The sequence below is a fragment of the Anolis carolinensis genome, chromosome 2, assembly GCF_035594765.1.
Source record: "Anolis carolinensis isolate JA03-04 chromosome 2, rAnoCar3.1.pri, whole genome shotgun sequence".
In the NCBI taxonomy this organism is placed as follows: domain Eukaryota; kingdom Metazoa; phylum Chordata; class Lepidosauria; order Squamata; family Dactyloidae; genus Anolis; species Anolis carolinensis.
In genome coordinates this window covers 156,452,726-156,465,670 of record NC_085842.1, presented here as the reverse complement: position 1 = coordinate 156,465,670, position 12,945 = coordinate 156,452,726, and the positions used below count along the sequence as shown (strand labels likewise).

General features: G+C 42.8%; 1 protein-coding gene across 4 annotated transcripts in view; it reads right to left on the bottom strand.

Annotated features, from left to right (window-relative positions):
- Nucleotides 1–11,508, bottom strand: part of prpf40b (pre-mRNA processing factor 40 homolog B) — a 32,254-nt gene extending 20,746 nt beyond the window's left edge. For 3 of the 4 annotated variants that reach the window (XR_010003010.1, XM_062970892.1, XM_062970893.1), the window contains exons 1-6: nt 11,360–11,508; nt 5,579–5,671; nt 4,045–4,194; nt 3,882–3,962; nt 1,183–1,210; nt 186–211 (exon numbers count right to left, since the gene is read on the bottom strand). Coding sequence is in view for 3 of the 4 variants with exons in the window: in XM_062970892.1 (XP_062826962.1) it covers nt 186–211; nt 1,183–1,210; nt 3,882–3,962; nt 4,045–4,194; nt 5,579–5,671; nt 11,360–11,362 (381 nt within the window). In the remaining variant the exon portion in view is untranslated. The remainder of the gene's footprint in view (nt 1–185; nt 212–1,182; nt 1,211–3,881; nt 3,963–4,044; nt 4,195–5,578; nt 5,672–11,359) is intronic. The other variant, XM_062970891.1, reaches the window with a different exon arrangement.
- Between the last annotated feature and the right edge of the window lie 1,437 nt (nt 11,509–12,945).

Sequence of the window (12,945 nt, the reverse complement as noted above, 5' to 3'; positions counted from 1 at the left end):
CATCAGGAGAGGTTCAGGAGTCCAATGGTCAGGAGTGATAGAAAGGACCTAATCCACTATAAAAGCACTGGGCGTGGGATAGTTTAAACAGTGTACAAGGAAAGAGCAGCAACTAAGCATTTGATCTCTGTCCACACCCCTTTTAAGAAAACTACACAATAAAAGGATTTTGGCCAGTTACTCACCACTGGTGCTGCTTGAGTTACAGTGGCTGCAAGAGAAAAAGTAAAGGAAGCAGACATTAGGAAGTGGCATAGTGGTAGCCCACAGAAGAAAAGAGGCTGCAGATTGTAAAGGCAGTGAGCCGTGGAGGTAGAAAACATTAGAACAGTGTTTCCCAACCTTTGTTCCTCCAGTTGTTTTGGACTCCAAATCCTAGAAATTCCTGTTAGGAATTGTGGGAACTGAAGTCCAAAACACTGGGAGGACCAAAGGTTGGGAACCACTGCATTAGAGCACTGGAGAATGGTTACTCCAGGAACAAATCTCAATTTTTTAAAAATGACTATCAAAAACTGGGAAGCAGATTGCATGGAGAACCATGTCACCTAGACTAATCTTCATTGAGAGTCATTATTTATCATTCATTTGTTCAGTTTACACCCCACATTTTTCCTGGTAGCCAAAGCAGCTTGCAATACATGTCGAATCCTTTATCCAAGATGCCTGGGACTGGAAGGGTTTGGGATTCAGATTTTGGAATACCCATATATATGTACGTAATGAGATTTCATGTAGGCAGGACCCAAATATTACATGAGATTCACGAATGTTTCATATACATCTTATACACAGAAGATAATTTTACACAATATTTTAAAATAATGTTATGCTTTAAAAAGGTTTATGTATACTAAACCATTGAAATCAAAAGTGTCATTATCTCAGCTACTCTGTGGACATAATCTGGGGTTTTGGAATTCAAGATAAAGGATGCTCAACCTGTATTTTAAAATATAGGTTTAATTATAATATTATTTTACAAAGTTTTGACAACAGCTATGGCCCCCGGGGGCGCAGCGTGATAAAGTGCTGAGCTGCTGAACTTGCGGACCAAAAGGTCGCAGATTTGAATCTGGGGAGCGGAGTGAGCACCTGCTGTTAGCCCCAGCTTCTGCCAACCTAGCAGTTCGAAAACATGCAAATGTGAGTAGATCAATAGGTACTGCTCCGGATCCTTACCATTGGATGGGTCAGTCACAGGAGCTGCCTGTCAAAAAGAAATCAAGGAGGTTGAACTCAGCTCTCTGCAAATGCTGGAGAATATTCTAATATTCCCCCTCCCTGCCAACTGTGTGAAAAGGGCCGAGCAGGGTGACTTGGGGACATTTACACTGTGACATTAATCCAGTTTGACACCACTATAGCTACCTTGACTCAGGGATACAAAATCCTGAGATCAGTCGCTTTATAAGGTCTCCAGTCTTCTCTGCCAAAGAGTTCCAGTGACTTACCAAACTACAGCTCCAAGAACTCCATAGCATTGGGCCACAAAATGATGTCAAGCTGCATTAATTCAGCAGGTGGAGAGGAAATTTGCCCATCCCAGTAGGCTCAGGCAAAAGTAAACTGCTGCAGTCTCTCCTAGGGTACATTCTCACTGCAGAATTAAGACAGTTTGACACCACTTCAACTGCCTTGTCTCAATGATATGAAATCCTTGGAGTTGTAGTATTACAAGGTCTTTAGCCTTCTCTACATAATAGTGCTGGTTGCTTCCTCCCCAAACGACAACCCCCTGGGTTCCATAGCATTGAGCCATAAAGTGGTGTCAAACTGCATTGATTTTGCTGTGTAAATGCACCCTTAGAGCAGAAAAGTATCAAATAGAGGAGGGGAGGGGAAGGGCTAAGTGTATGGATTTGCCACACGCAGACACCACTTGTTCTCTCAAAGCCACTGAAATATGGTGTTGTTCGTGTTTGTTATAGCCCTTGATGCATTGACTGTCTACTTTCAACATGATTAATCTTGCTACCCACAAACCCCCTCCGAAGGTCAGCAAATGCTGTCTCACTGTCCTGGGCCAAGGTGATAACATGATCCACGGTAGCAGCCACCATCTGGAAATCTCAAACTCCCATAATAGAACAGAGCTGAGGAATACTACTTTTGGGACTACAATTTCCACAAATCCCAGTAACCATACTGGCAGAGGGGACTCTGGGAGACGGAGTCCAAAGCTCTACCCAAGAGCATCATGTCCAGCGCCCAAATGCAATGGAGCACTTAAACACAGACATGGCCTCTTCAAGATATATGCAATCCCTCCCCGTCTTCAGTTGCTTTCTCCTGTAATGTTCAGACAGAGAGCAGAAACTGGCAGAGATCAAGTCATCCAGGAGCCCTCCTGGTCTTATCACAGAATGCCAACGAATTCCAGTGATGACCGTCATTTCCGGCCCTCATGGACGGGAAAACACCAGCCTGCAAAAGCGGCGCTCCCACTTAACCCAACGCTTTTTTGCTGTCAACCCTAATCAATTATGGGAATAAGACGTGACCTAAGAACTGAGATGTGAGAAAGCTGTTGTGCTACCACTGAATTATGATTTTTGGTAAGCAATAGGGCTTACTTCCGAGTAAAGACAGATGTGAGATCTCTTTTTGTATTATTGGTGGGGAAATCTCTAGATTGGTAAGAACTATTCCTGGAAAGAGAAAATCAGGCTCAAACTTTTCCTAGAAGCCAAAAAAACTAATCTGAGGCTACCATACTTGGGACATATCATGAGAAGACTGGACTCATTTGAAAGATGATGATGCTTGACAGTCTTCTTTTTTTCCTACCCAAGGAGTCTCCAGCCCTGAGTTTGCATAACCTGAGCAAGATAAGTAATGGCTGGGGAACTTGGAGATATTTCATTCATGTGGATGCCATAAGTTAAAGCTAGCTTGATAGCAATCACTATGTAACATGATTTTTGTTCCTGGGTTAGAAATGTGATTTCCTAATTGGTTCAAAAGTGACTTGAGAACATACTGCAAGTTGCTTCTGGTGTGAGAGAATTGGCAGTCTACAGATACGTTGCCTAGGGGATGCCCGGATATGTTACTATCCTGCTGGGAGGTTTCTCTCCTGTCCCGCAAGCTAGAACTGACAGATGGGAGCTCACCCTGGCAACCTTCAGGCCAGCAACCCAACCTTTAAGTCAGCAGTCCAGCCGGCACAAGAGTTTAACCCATTGGGCCACCACAGCTCCTGGTTCTACCATAAACACATGGAAAAGGTTTATTAAACTGCAAAAACTTTGTTTTTGCAAGACATCCGACAGCACATTTTGCTATAGTTTTTCAATCAATACCTGACAAGAGTCTCAACCAATTCAACATAGCCTCCACAAAAATGAAGTTTCTGGAATATAACAACTATTTTCAAAGTAAGTACTGCACAATTAAACAGAAAATAACATTTTCTAACTAGGAACATATTTTTTTTCAAAATTTTGTTACATTATTAACATACATCTGGTCTCATTCCCCACCATATGATCAGGAATATAGTTGTCATCATAATCAACTTTGTTGAGTTCGTGGTTAATTCATATTTCCTCCACATTTTCCTAAAACCAGGACTCAAAGAAGCTTACAAGAATTAAAACAAATACATATAAAAGCACATTGCAGGAACTAAGTAATAACATGCAAGAAGTGATTAATAAAATGCCACTGACCTAGCTATAGAATGAAAATTTGAAAGAGATCAATCCAAAGACAAAGGATGAAAGTCAACCAAACGGCATACTGTTAAAAGCCCATTGGATGACATGCACACCTCATGACTTTTTCTAACTTGGTATTCAGCCCCAAGGCTGAAGCACGTCCTCCACTCCCACCCCATTCTCTACTCTCATGAGCTCCTGCTCCTCCCAGATACTCACCCCTCCAGTGACAGGAACAGGCCCTGCTGGCACCCCAGGCATCATCATCCCAGGCAGCATGGGTGGCACCATAGTGGGAATCTGGGAACAAAAAGTAACACCTTAGACATTATGGAAGCAATGGGCCAGAAAAGCAAACCAGGTTGCAATGAATGGTTCTTACCTGTCCCAAAGGTGGCGGTCCAGGCATGGGTGGGATCAATGGGGGAGGTGGCATCATACCTGGGGGCATGGGTGGCATGGGGGGTGGGCGTGGTCCCATTGGTGGTAATCCCATTGGGGGAAAGGGTGGTGGGATCCCAGGAGGAGGCATCTAGAAGCATGGTGAAAGACACAAACATGGTCAACCCCAGGGACAGGAATCCAAAGCATTTAGCAGAATGTATCATAAGCAATTCTAACTCAAACTAGATCAGACAGTAAAAAGGAACTACCTTCACATGGTAATCCACACAACAGCATACATGCTTTCTCTTTTAGCATAGAAGTCCTACAAAATATTACTACAGACATGGGTAACCAATAGCTGAAATTCTGCTAATGGTCACCAGTCCATGCTTTAGCCATGGTGTGCCAGGCTGTGACCCCAATCAAGAAAAGAAATACAGAAACGTAGTTGTATTCTGAACTTCTCTAAAATTTAAGAATTTCAAGGTATTTCCCTGGCCATCTCCCCTAGAATATACTTTGTGATCTATCTTTCCAGGAAAATACTTCCATTTGGTAGTGAGCAGTACAAAAGGCTTTGGAAGATATGTTTAACTGACACTTAAGAGTCCAAACAATCTGAAGTTGGGAGAGAAGGTAGGCCTTCATTCATATTACCTGAAGAAGGCAAAGGATCAACCACTCCCGAAGTGGGCCACAGCATCACTCCCAACTTAGGGGGTATTTTTGTAGCAGCTTGGGTATTTGGGAAGCATATTTTGGCTGGAAAATTTGTGAATTTTTATTTAATGCATTAAATATTTTAGCTTACCATCACCTAAATAATCTTTGAAATTGGAGTAATTTTGCTGTTTCAGATGGCTTTCGATGTGACAAATTTGATGCTGTTCACTCCTCAGGCAGAGAGGCCTGTTTTACAGATAGGCCTCCACATTCACTGGGGTTAGGACTCCCCGAAAAAGTGGAAAAACCGTGAATTTTAAAAGTGCTATTCTTTCCAAATCAGAGAAAGAAATCTCCCTAGAAATCTCTAGGTTCAGTGAATGTTGACCAGAACTGTACTGGAGGACATACAAATTCCCATAGACCATATTTATTAAATTCACAAATGATGAAATCTGAATTGTTAAAACCCACAGATTGTATTAAATGGTGCAATGCACACCTTGTATTAAAGGTGTTATAATCATTATTTTCACTATCTTCCAGTGCGTAGGCCAAGAGTAGCCTTTAGGACAAGCCCTCTCCAAGCCATTTATATGACCTGCAAGGATTTCAAGCCCACCCTCTCACCCAACTTTTTAGACATGGTGCAGGGGATGGCAACAGGGGATGTGGCTCTTCAGGTTTTTACTGGGGGCAGTTGCCCAAACTGTAGATGTATTCTGTATTTCCCTCGTGTCATGCCCACATGTGCTCCAAGTCCCAAATGTATTCTGATGCTCTTCATCAACCCCATACCACTCTCATTCACACATACGCTTTCTGCATTGCGGAATGAAATGCAAACTAAACTGTGAGTTACTTACAAAGGGAGGAGGCAGAATTGGTGGAGGTGGTGGGGCAGGGGGAAATGGGGCAGGCTGCCCAGGAGGAGGGCCACTGCCTGAATCTGGTGCTGCCTGCAAAGGAACATTGAGAGAGAGGTTAAACAGTGCTGCTCACCCTTAGTTGCTGACTTTTGTAGCAAAAGTGTACTATTGTGGCTTTCTACATGATTTTGAACTGCAACTCTCATTAGTCCTAACCAACAAAGAAATCCAAAGAAAAAACAAAACATGTGAAGAACGAACACATGCGCACATACACACTATAGAGCAAAGGTGAAAATTATTGGGCTGCATCTACCAGCATTCCTCTCCACTGGCTATGCTGTTTGGTGATGGTGATAATTGCAGATCAACAACATCTGGAGAGCCCAATAATTCCCATCCCTAGATCATAGAGCATCCCTATATCCCACCTAGAGATTACCTTGTTATCTCCTATATAAGTCAAGGACCCAAGGGATTGTGACGGAACCAGATCTAATTACTGTATATACTCGAGTATAAGCCGACCCGAATATAAGCCGAGGCACCTAATTTTACCACAAAAAACCTGGGAAAACATTGACTCCAATAGAAGCCGAGGGTGGTAATTTTCAGAAATAAAAATAGATACCAATAAAATTACACTAATTGAGGCATCAGAAGGTTAAATGTTTTTGAATACTTACATAAAGCTCAAATTTACGATAAGACTGTCCAACTCTGATCAAATCATTATTCTCATCTTCTTCAATGTAAATGCGCTTATGTATCCTTTTAATAATAAATAGAGTAAAATAATAAATGCTATAATAATAATAATAATAATAATAATAATAATAATAATAAGATCAGAGTGAAATAATAAATGTATTGATGATAATAATAAAAATGGAGTAAAATAAATGTAATAGTAGCAACAATAATAGAGAAAAATAATAAATGTACCATATATTCTCAAGTATAAGCTGACACAAATATAAGCCAACCACGACCCTCACCAGAGTATAAGCCGAGGGGGCTTTTTCAGTCTTAAAAAAAGGGCTGAAAAACTAGGCTTATATTCGAGTATATACAGTAGTTCTCTTGTACTTCTAGGGTGGAAGGGAACTCACTTTGGTGAAAGTACAATACGTTTTGCTGTTCATTTCTCACCCGCCTCAATTTATCACCATAAATTGGAACATGGGAAGCTGCCTTGCTACAAGCCATCCATCAGGTGCAGGACTGTCTGCACGAAATGCAGAAACTCTTCAGGGTCTTTCTCAGTCTGAACTGAGCATAGCAGGGACTGAACTGGAACTTCCTACACTCAAAACAAGGGCTCCGTCACACTATCATGCTTTGCAGTTTTAAAGCAATCAGGATACATGCAGCTCTTTAACAAGAATGCAGTTGACTACAGCTTTCCAAATTCAGCAACTCACCCAACAGAGCCAATGAAAAGGAATTATAGGCCCAAACATCCTCCATAATCAATGCATGTAACTTCAATTCTGCCTCTCATCAATAATAATCTTGCTCTCGGCTTCCTCTTCAGGAAGTACTAAAGTGGTGCTCCTTGTGTCAGATATAGGTCATTCTCAAAGAACAGTTTAAGAATCAGACGTGTTTTGTAGATCCATTTGTATATTCACCACACATACAGATTTTTCCATGCGGGTATATGCACACCCATCAAACTCCCTCTGTCTGCCCCTATAGATTTATTTGCATTGGACGTCTTCAGGTTGACATCCACCATAGAGACTTCCTCATATGTTTGTTTAATGGTTTGCCTTCTTTAGATTAACATCAGTGGTTCTCAACTTTTGGCCTTCCAAGTCCCCCTCAGTTTGACTAATCCTTAAAGACGTTATAGAAAGGAATTCTCAAACACCTGAAGAGCAAAGGCTGAGAATCAGTGATCCACAAAATAACAAGGGCGATGAACTTGTAGCCTGAGGGTTACATTCTGATTTACAGAAGCTATTTGGAGCCTCATTCCAGGGGTGGGAAGGGCCCCAGGGTGGGACCAAAAACACTGCATGTTTTCAGCTTCAACTTTTTGGTGCCAGGTAACTAAGGCCCCTTCTACACAGCTGAATAAAATCCCACATTTTCTGCTTTAAATGATAGTGTAGCTTCAAACTATGGTGAGTGTGCAATGATTTCCCACAGAAGGGTGCAAAAGGAAGCCCTCGGAAGAATCAGTGTTCTGTGGTTTGTGTAATCATCACCCTCCGGATCTCACACAGGATTTCCTATAGAATCATCTGCACAGTGGAGCCCCTGGTGGTGCAATGGGTTAAACCCTTGTGCTGGCAGGACTGTTGACTGACAGCTCGGGATTCAAATCTGGGGAGAGGGGATGAGCTCCCTCTGTTAGCTCCAGCTCCCCATGCATGAGAGAAGCCTCCCATAAGGATGGTAAAACATCAAAACATCTGGGTGTCCCCTGGCCAACGTCCTTGCAGATGGCCAATTCTCTCACACCAGAAGCGACTTGCAGTTTCTCAAGTCGCTTCTGTCACGGAAAAAAAAATCTGCATGGTAAAAATGGCTTCTCCAAAGCTGATTCCAAACTGGCATAAATGGAGATATGCCCTAGAGCTTGACTGTCTCTATCTTGACACACATCAGTGTATGCCCATCAATAGGTGCACTGGCATCCACATGTTTCATTCACTGCTGTGCAATAATTCCTGTAGACCACTAGTTCCCAACCTTTGGTCCTCCAGGTGTTTTGGGCTTCAAGTATTTGAAATCCCAGCCATTTACCAGATGTTAGGAATTGTGGGAGATGATATCGAAAACACTTCAGAGGACCAAAGGTTGAGAATACTACTGGAGACCCTGAAAGATTTGTACAAATGCTCAGATCCAAGAAAAGACAGGCTTGGCCTGCAAAGGCTTGGATTCCTGCTTGGTCATCATAACCCACTCTGGGATGGGAAGATGCGGTCTCAGCTCAAGCCCTGTTTACACTGGCTGTTTAATACAGTTCAAAACTGGCTCGGGACTGTGGTGGCCGGGAACCAAGCTCCCATGAAAGCATGCAAAAGGAATCCCTTAATGAGGTTCGGTGCTCTATGGTTTTTGTAATCACCACCCAGGCCTGCACCTGCACAGTTTTTTTTAATTGTGTCAGAAGTGACTCGAGAACATACTGCAAGTTGCTTCCAGTATGAGAGAATTGGCCGTCTACAGAGATATTGCCCAGGGGACACCCGGATGTGTTACTGGGAGGCTTCTCTCATGTCCCTGCAAGCTAGAGCTGACAGAGGGGAGCTCATCCCGTCTCGCGGATTCGATCCGGCAACCTTCAGGTCAGCATCCCAACCTTCAGGTCAACATTCCGACCGACACAAGGGTTTAACCCACTGCAACATCAAAACCACTTAAGTTGAATACTAGTTTGAAATGGGCTGTATGGCCATGGTCTAGAAGCATTCCCTCCTGACGTTTCGCCCACATCCATGGCAGGCATCCTCAGAAGCTGAGGGGTCTTTTGGAAACTAAGTAAGTGAGGTTTATATATCTGTGGAGTATCCAGGGTGTGAGAAAGAACTCTTGTCTGCTTGAGGTAGGTGTGAATGTTGCAATTAGCTTTTTAATGGCACACAGCTTCAAGACCTGGCTTCTTCCTGCCTGGGGGAAACCTTTGTTGGGAGGTACAGTAGAGTCTCACTTATCCAAGCCTCGCTTATCCAAGCCTCTGGATTATCCAAGCCATTTTTGTGGTCAATGTTTTCAATATATTGTGATATTTTGGTACTAAATTCGTAAATACAGTAATTGCAACATAACATTACTGCGTATTGAACTACTTTTTCTGTCAAATTTGTTGTGTAACATGATGTTTTGGTGCTTGATTTGTAAAATCATAACCTAATTTGATGTTTAATAGGCTTTTCCTTAATCCCTCCTTATTATCCAAGATATTCGCTTATCCAAGCTTCTGCCAGCCCGTTTAGCTTGGATAAGTGAGACTCTACTGTATTAGTAAAGGTAAAGGTTTTCCCCTGACATAAAGTCCAGTCGTGTCCGACTCTGTGGGTTGGTGCTCGTCTCCATTTCTAAGCCGAAGAGCTGGCACTGTCCATGGTCATGTGGCCGGCATGACTGCATGGAGCACCGTTGTTACCTTCCCATAGCAGTACCTATTGATCTACTCACATTTGGATGTTTTCAAACTGCTAGGTTGGCAGAAGCTGGGGCTAACAGTGGGCGCTCACTCCGCTCCCCGAATTCAAACCTGTGACCTATCGGTCCACAAGTTCAGCAGCTTGGCGCCTTAACATGCTGTGTCACCGGAGGCCTATTAGCTGGCCCTAATTGATTCTTGTCTGGAATTCCCCTGCTTTCAAGCAGACAAAAGTTCTTTCGCCAACCCTGGATACTCCACAGATACAGTAGAGTCTCACTTATCCAACCTTCACTTATCCAACGTTCTGTATTATCCAACACAGTTTGCCTTTTAGTAGTCAGTGTTTTTGTAGTCAATTTTTCAATACATTGTGAAGTTTTGGTGCTAAATTCATAAATACAGCTATTACTACGTAATGTTACCATGTATTGAACTACTTTTTTCTGTTGATTTGTTGTAAAACATGTTTTGGTGCTTAATTTGTAAAATCATAATGTAATTTGATGATTAATAGGCTTTTCCTGAATCCCTCCTTCTTATCCAACATTTTTGCTTATCCAACGTTCTGCTGGCCCGTTTATGTTGGATAAGCGAGACTCTACTGTACAGCATTCCCTCACTACTTCGCAGTTCACTTTTTGCAGATTCGCTATTTTGCTGTTTTCCAATAAACTCTAAAAGACTATTATAAATCATAAAAAATTACAATTTGTAGCCTAAGGAAGGAAGGAAGGAGAGGCTGCAGGGAGAGAAAAGGAGCCCAAGTGGCAACGGGAGGAGAAGGAGGCGATTTATCAACACACGATTGGTTGATAAAGACTTAAAATAGTGTATAACTACTAAAATAATGTATAAATATTAAAATAAATATAGTGTCCCTACTTCGAGGATTTTCACTTATTGCGGGTGGTCCTGGGACCTAACCCCAGTGATAAGTGAGGGAACACTGTACGTTTTTATGAATGTTGATGTAAATTAATAATTTTTAATCTGATTTATGTGTACTGTATAATTTTTATATGTGTGTTTATTGTAAGCCGCCCTGAGTCCCCTCTTGGGTGAGAAGGGCGGGATATAAATGTTGTAATAAATAAATAAATAAATAAGTTTCCAACAGACCCTTCAACATCTGAGGATGCCTGGGTGAAACGTCAGGAGAGAATGCTTGCCACAGAGGTGGGCAAAATATCAGAAGAGAATGCTTCTAGAACAGGGCTTCTGGACACACTGTCATACAGCCTGGAAGACTGACAACCACCCAGTGATCCCGGCTATGAAAGCCTTTCACAACACATTGAATCAGAGGAGCTTTGATCTTGGACTCTGTGGTCCAGCCTCAAAGCCTCAACCGATCTGGAAGCTGGAGAGGAACCCCTCCTTTCTGCTTTATGCACACACCCTTGCTCCTTTGCACGTGTGTATATGTGTGTATGTGTGTTACACATTGCATGCATTGGTGCCACTTTGCCGTGCCCCTCCCACCCCAAAGTGCCTCCGGGCAGGCCTGCGCCCAGAGGGAGATGGAGACTGGGATGGGGAGGGAAAGTGCCTCTTGCTCCCCGTCTCCCTCCCCATCCGGCTCCCGTCCTGCGAGGCCTTTTTGCCGAGGGATCTTCCTGCGAGAAGCGGGCAGAACAAAGCGGGGAGCTTACCATGGCCGAGGCTGCTGGGATCAGCTGGGCGATGGGGCTGCAGCTCACTCAGCCCACCAGGCAGTAAGGGAGGCTGCGATTGGAGGAGGGAGGAGAGACAGAAGGAGGGAAGGAGAGAAGGAGAGAAGGAGAGAAGGAGGGAGGGAGGGAGGGATGGAGGAGGAGGAGAGGAAAGGGCGGCTTTGGCAAACCAGGGGAGGTACCGAGGAGGAGCAGGAGGCAGTCAGCATCCCATGATTTTGCACTGAGTCTCCTCTGGAACACATCCTTCTCTGGGCCCTTCCACACAGACCCATATAACCCAGAACCCTTCCACACAGCCCTATATCCCAGAATATCAAGGCATGTTCATCCCACATTATCTAAGTATGGACTCAGATAACCCATTTCAAAGCAGATATTGTGGGATTTTCTTTTTTTTAAAAATAATTTTTGTTGATACATTTCCTTTATGAATTAAAAAGGAGGGAGGGGGAATATGGGGTGGGGAATATAGGGAAGGGAGGGGCTAACAGGGAGGTATAAGGGGCAAGGGGGTCAAACAATAATAATAATAATAATAATAATAATAACATCACAGTTGTGGAAAAGAAAAAGGTTTGGATCATTGATGTTGCCATCCCAGGTGACAGTCGCATTGATGAAAAACAACAGGAAAAACTCAGCCGCTATCAGGACCTCAAGATTGAATTTCAAAGATTCTGGCAGAAACCAGTGCAGGTGGTCCCGGTGGTGATCGGCACACTGGCTGCCGTGCCAAAAGATCTCAGCTGGCATTTGGAAACAATAGACATTGACAAAATTACGATCTGCCAGCTGCAAAAGGCCACCCTGCTGGGATAATAATAATAATAATAATAATAATAATAATAATAATAATAATAATAACTTTATTTTTATACCCCGCCCCATCTCCCCGAAGGGACTCGGGGCGGCTTACATGGGGCCTTGCCCGATACAACAATCAATATCAGTAACACGACTATAAAACAATTATACCAGTAAAACATCAATAGCAATAAAACAATCGTTAAAATCGGCAAGAAGCATACGAATCTGCGCACATCATCCGAAAATACATCACACAGTCCTAGACACTTGCGAAGTGTTCGACTTGTGATTTTGTGATATGAAATCCAGCATATCTATCTTGTTTGCTGTGTAATAATAAAATAATAATATAATAAAAAGACCTAGGCCTGCACTTAAACACAATCAGCACTGACAAAATTACCACTGCCAGCTGCAGAAGGCCACCTTACTAGGATCTGCACACATTATTCATGGATACATCACACAGTCCTAGACACTTGTGTGCTCCAATACAACGTGTGCTCCAATACAACAGTCAGCAGTGTGTCTGCTGTGGACTCATCTTGTTGTGTTTCAAATAATAATAATAATAATAATAATAATAATAATAATAATAATAATAATATAATGTTCGACAGTGGCATTGAAGAAGGGAAAAATCATTGAAAATGAGGGCATAAATATGCCTAATGGCCAAACAATAAAGTGTCACCAGCCAGAGGCCTATAAATATCTGGGCATATTACAGCTGGACAACATCAAGCATGAACATG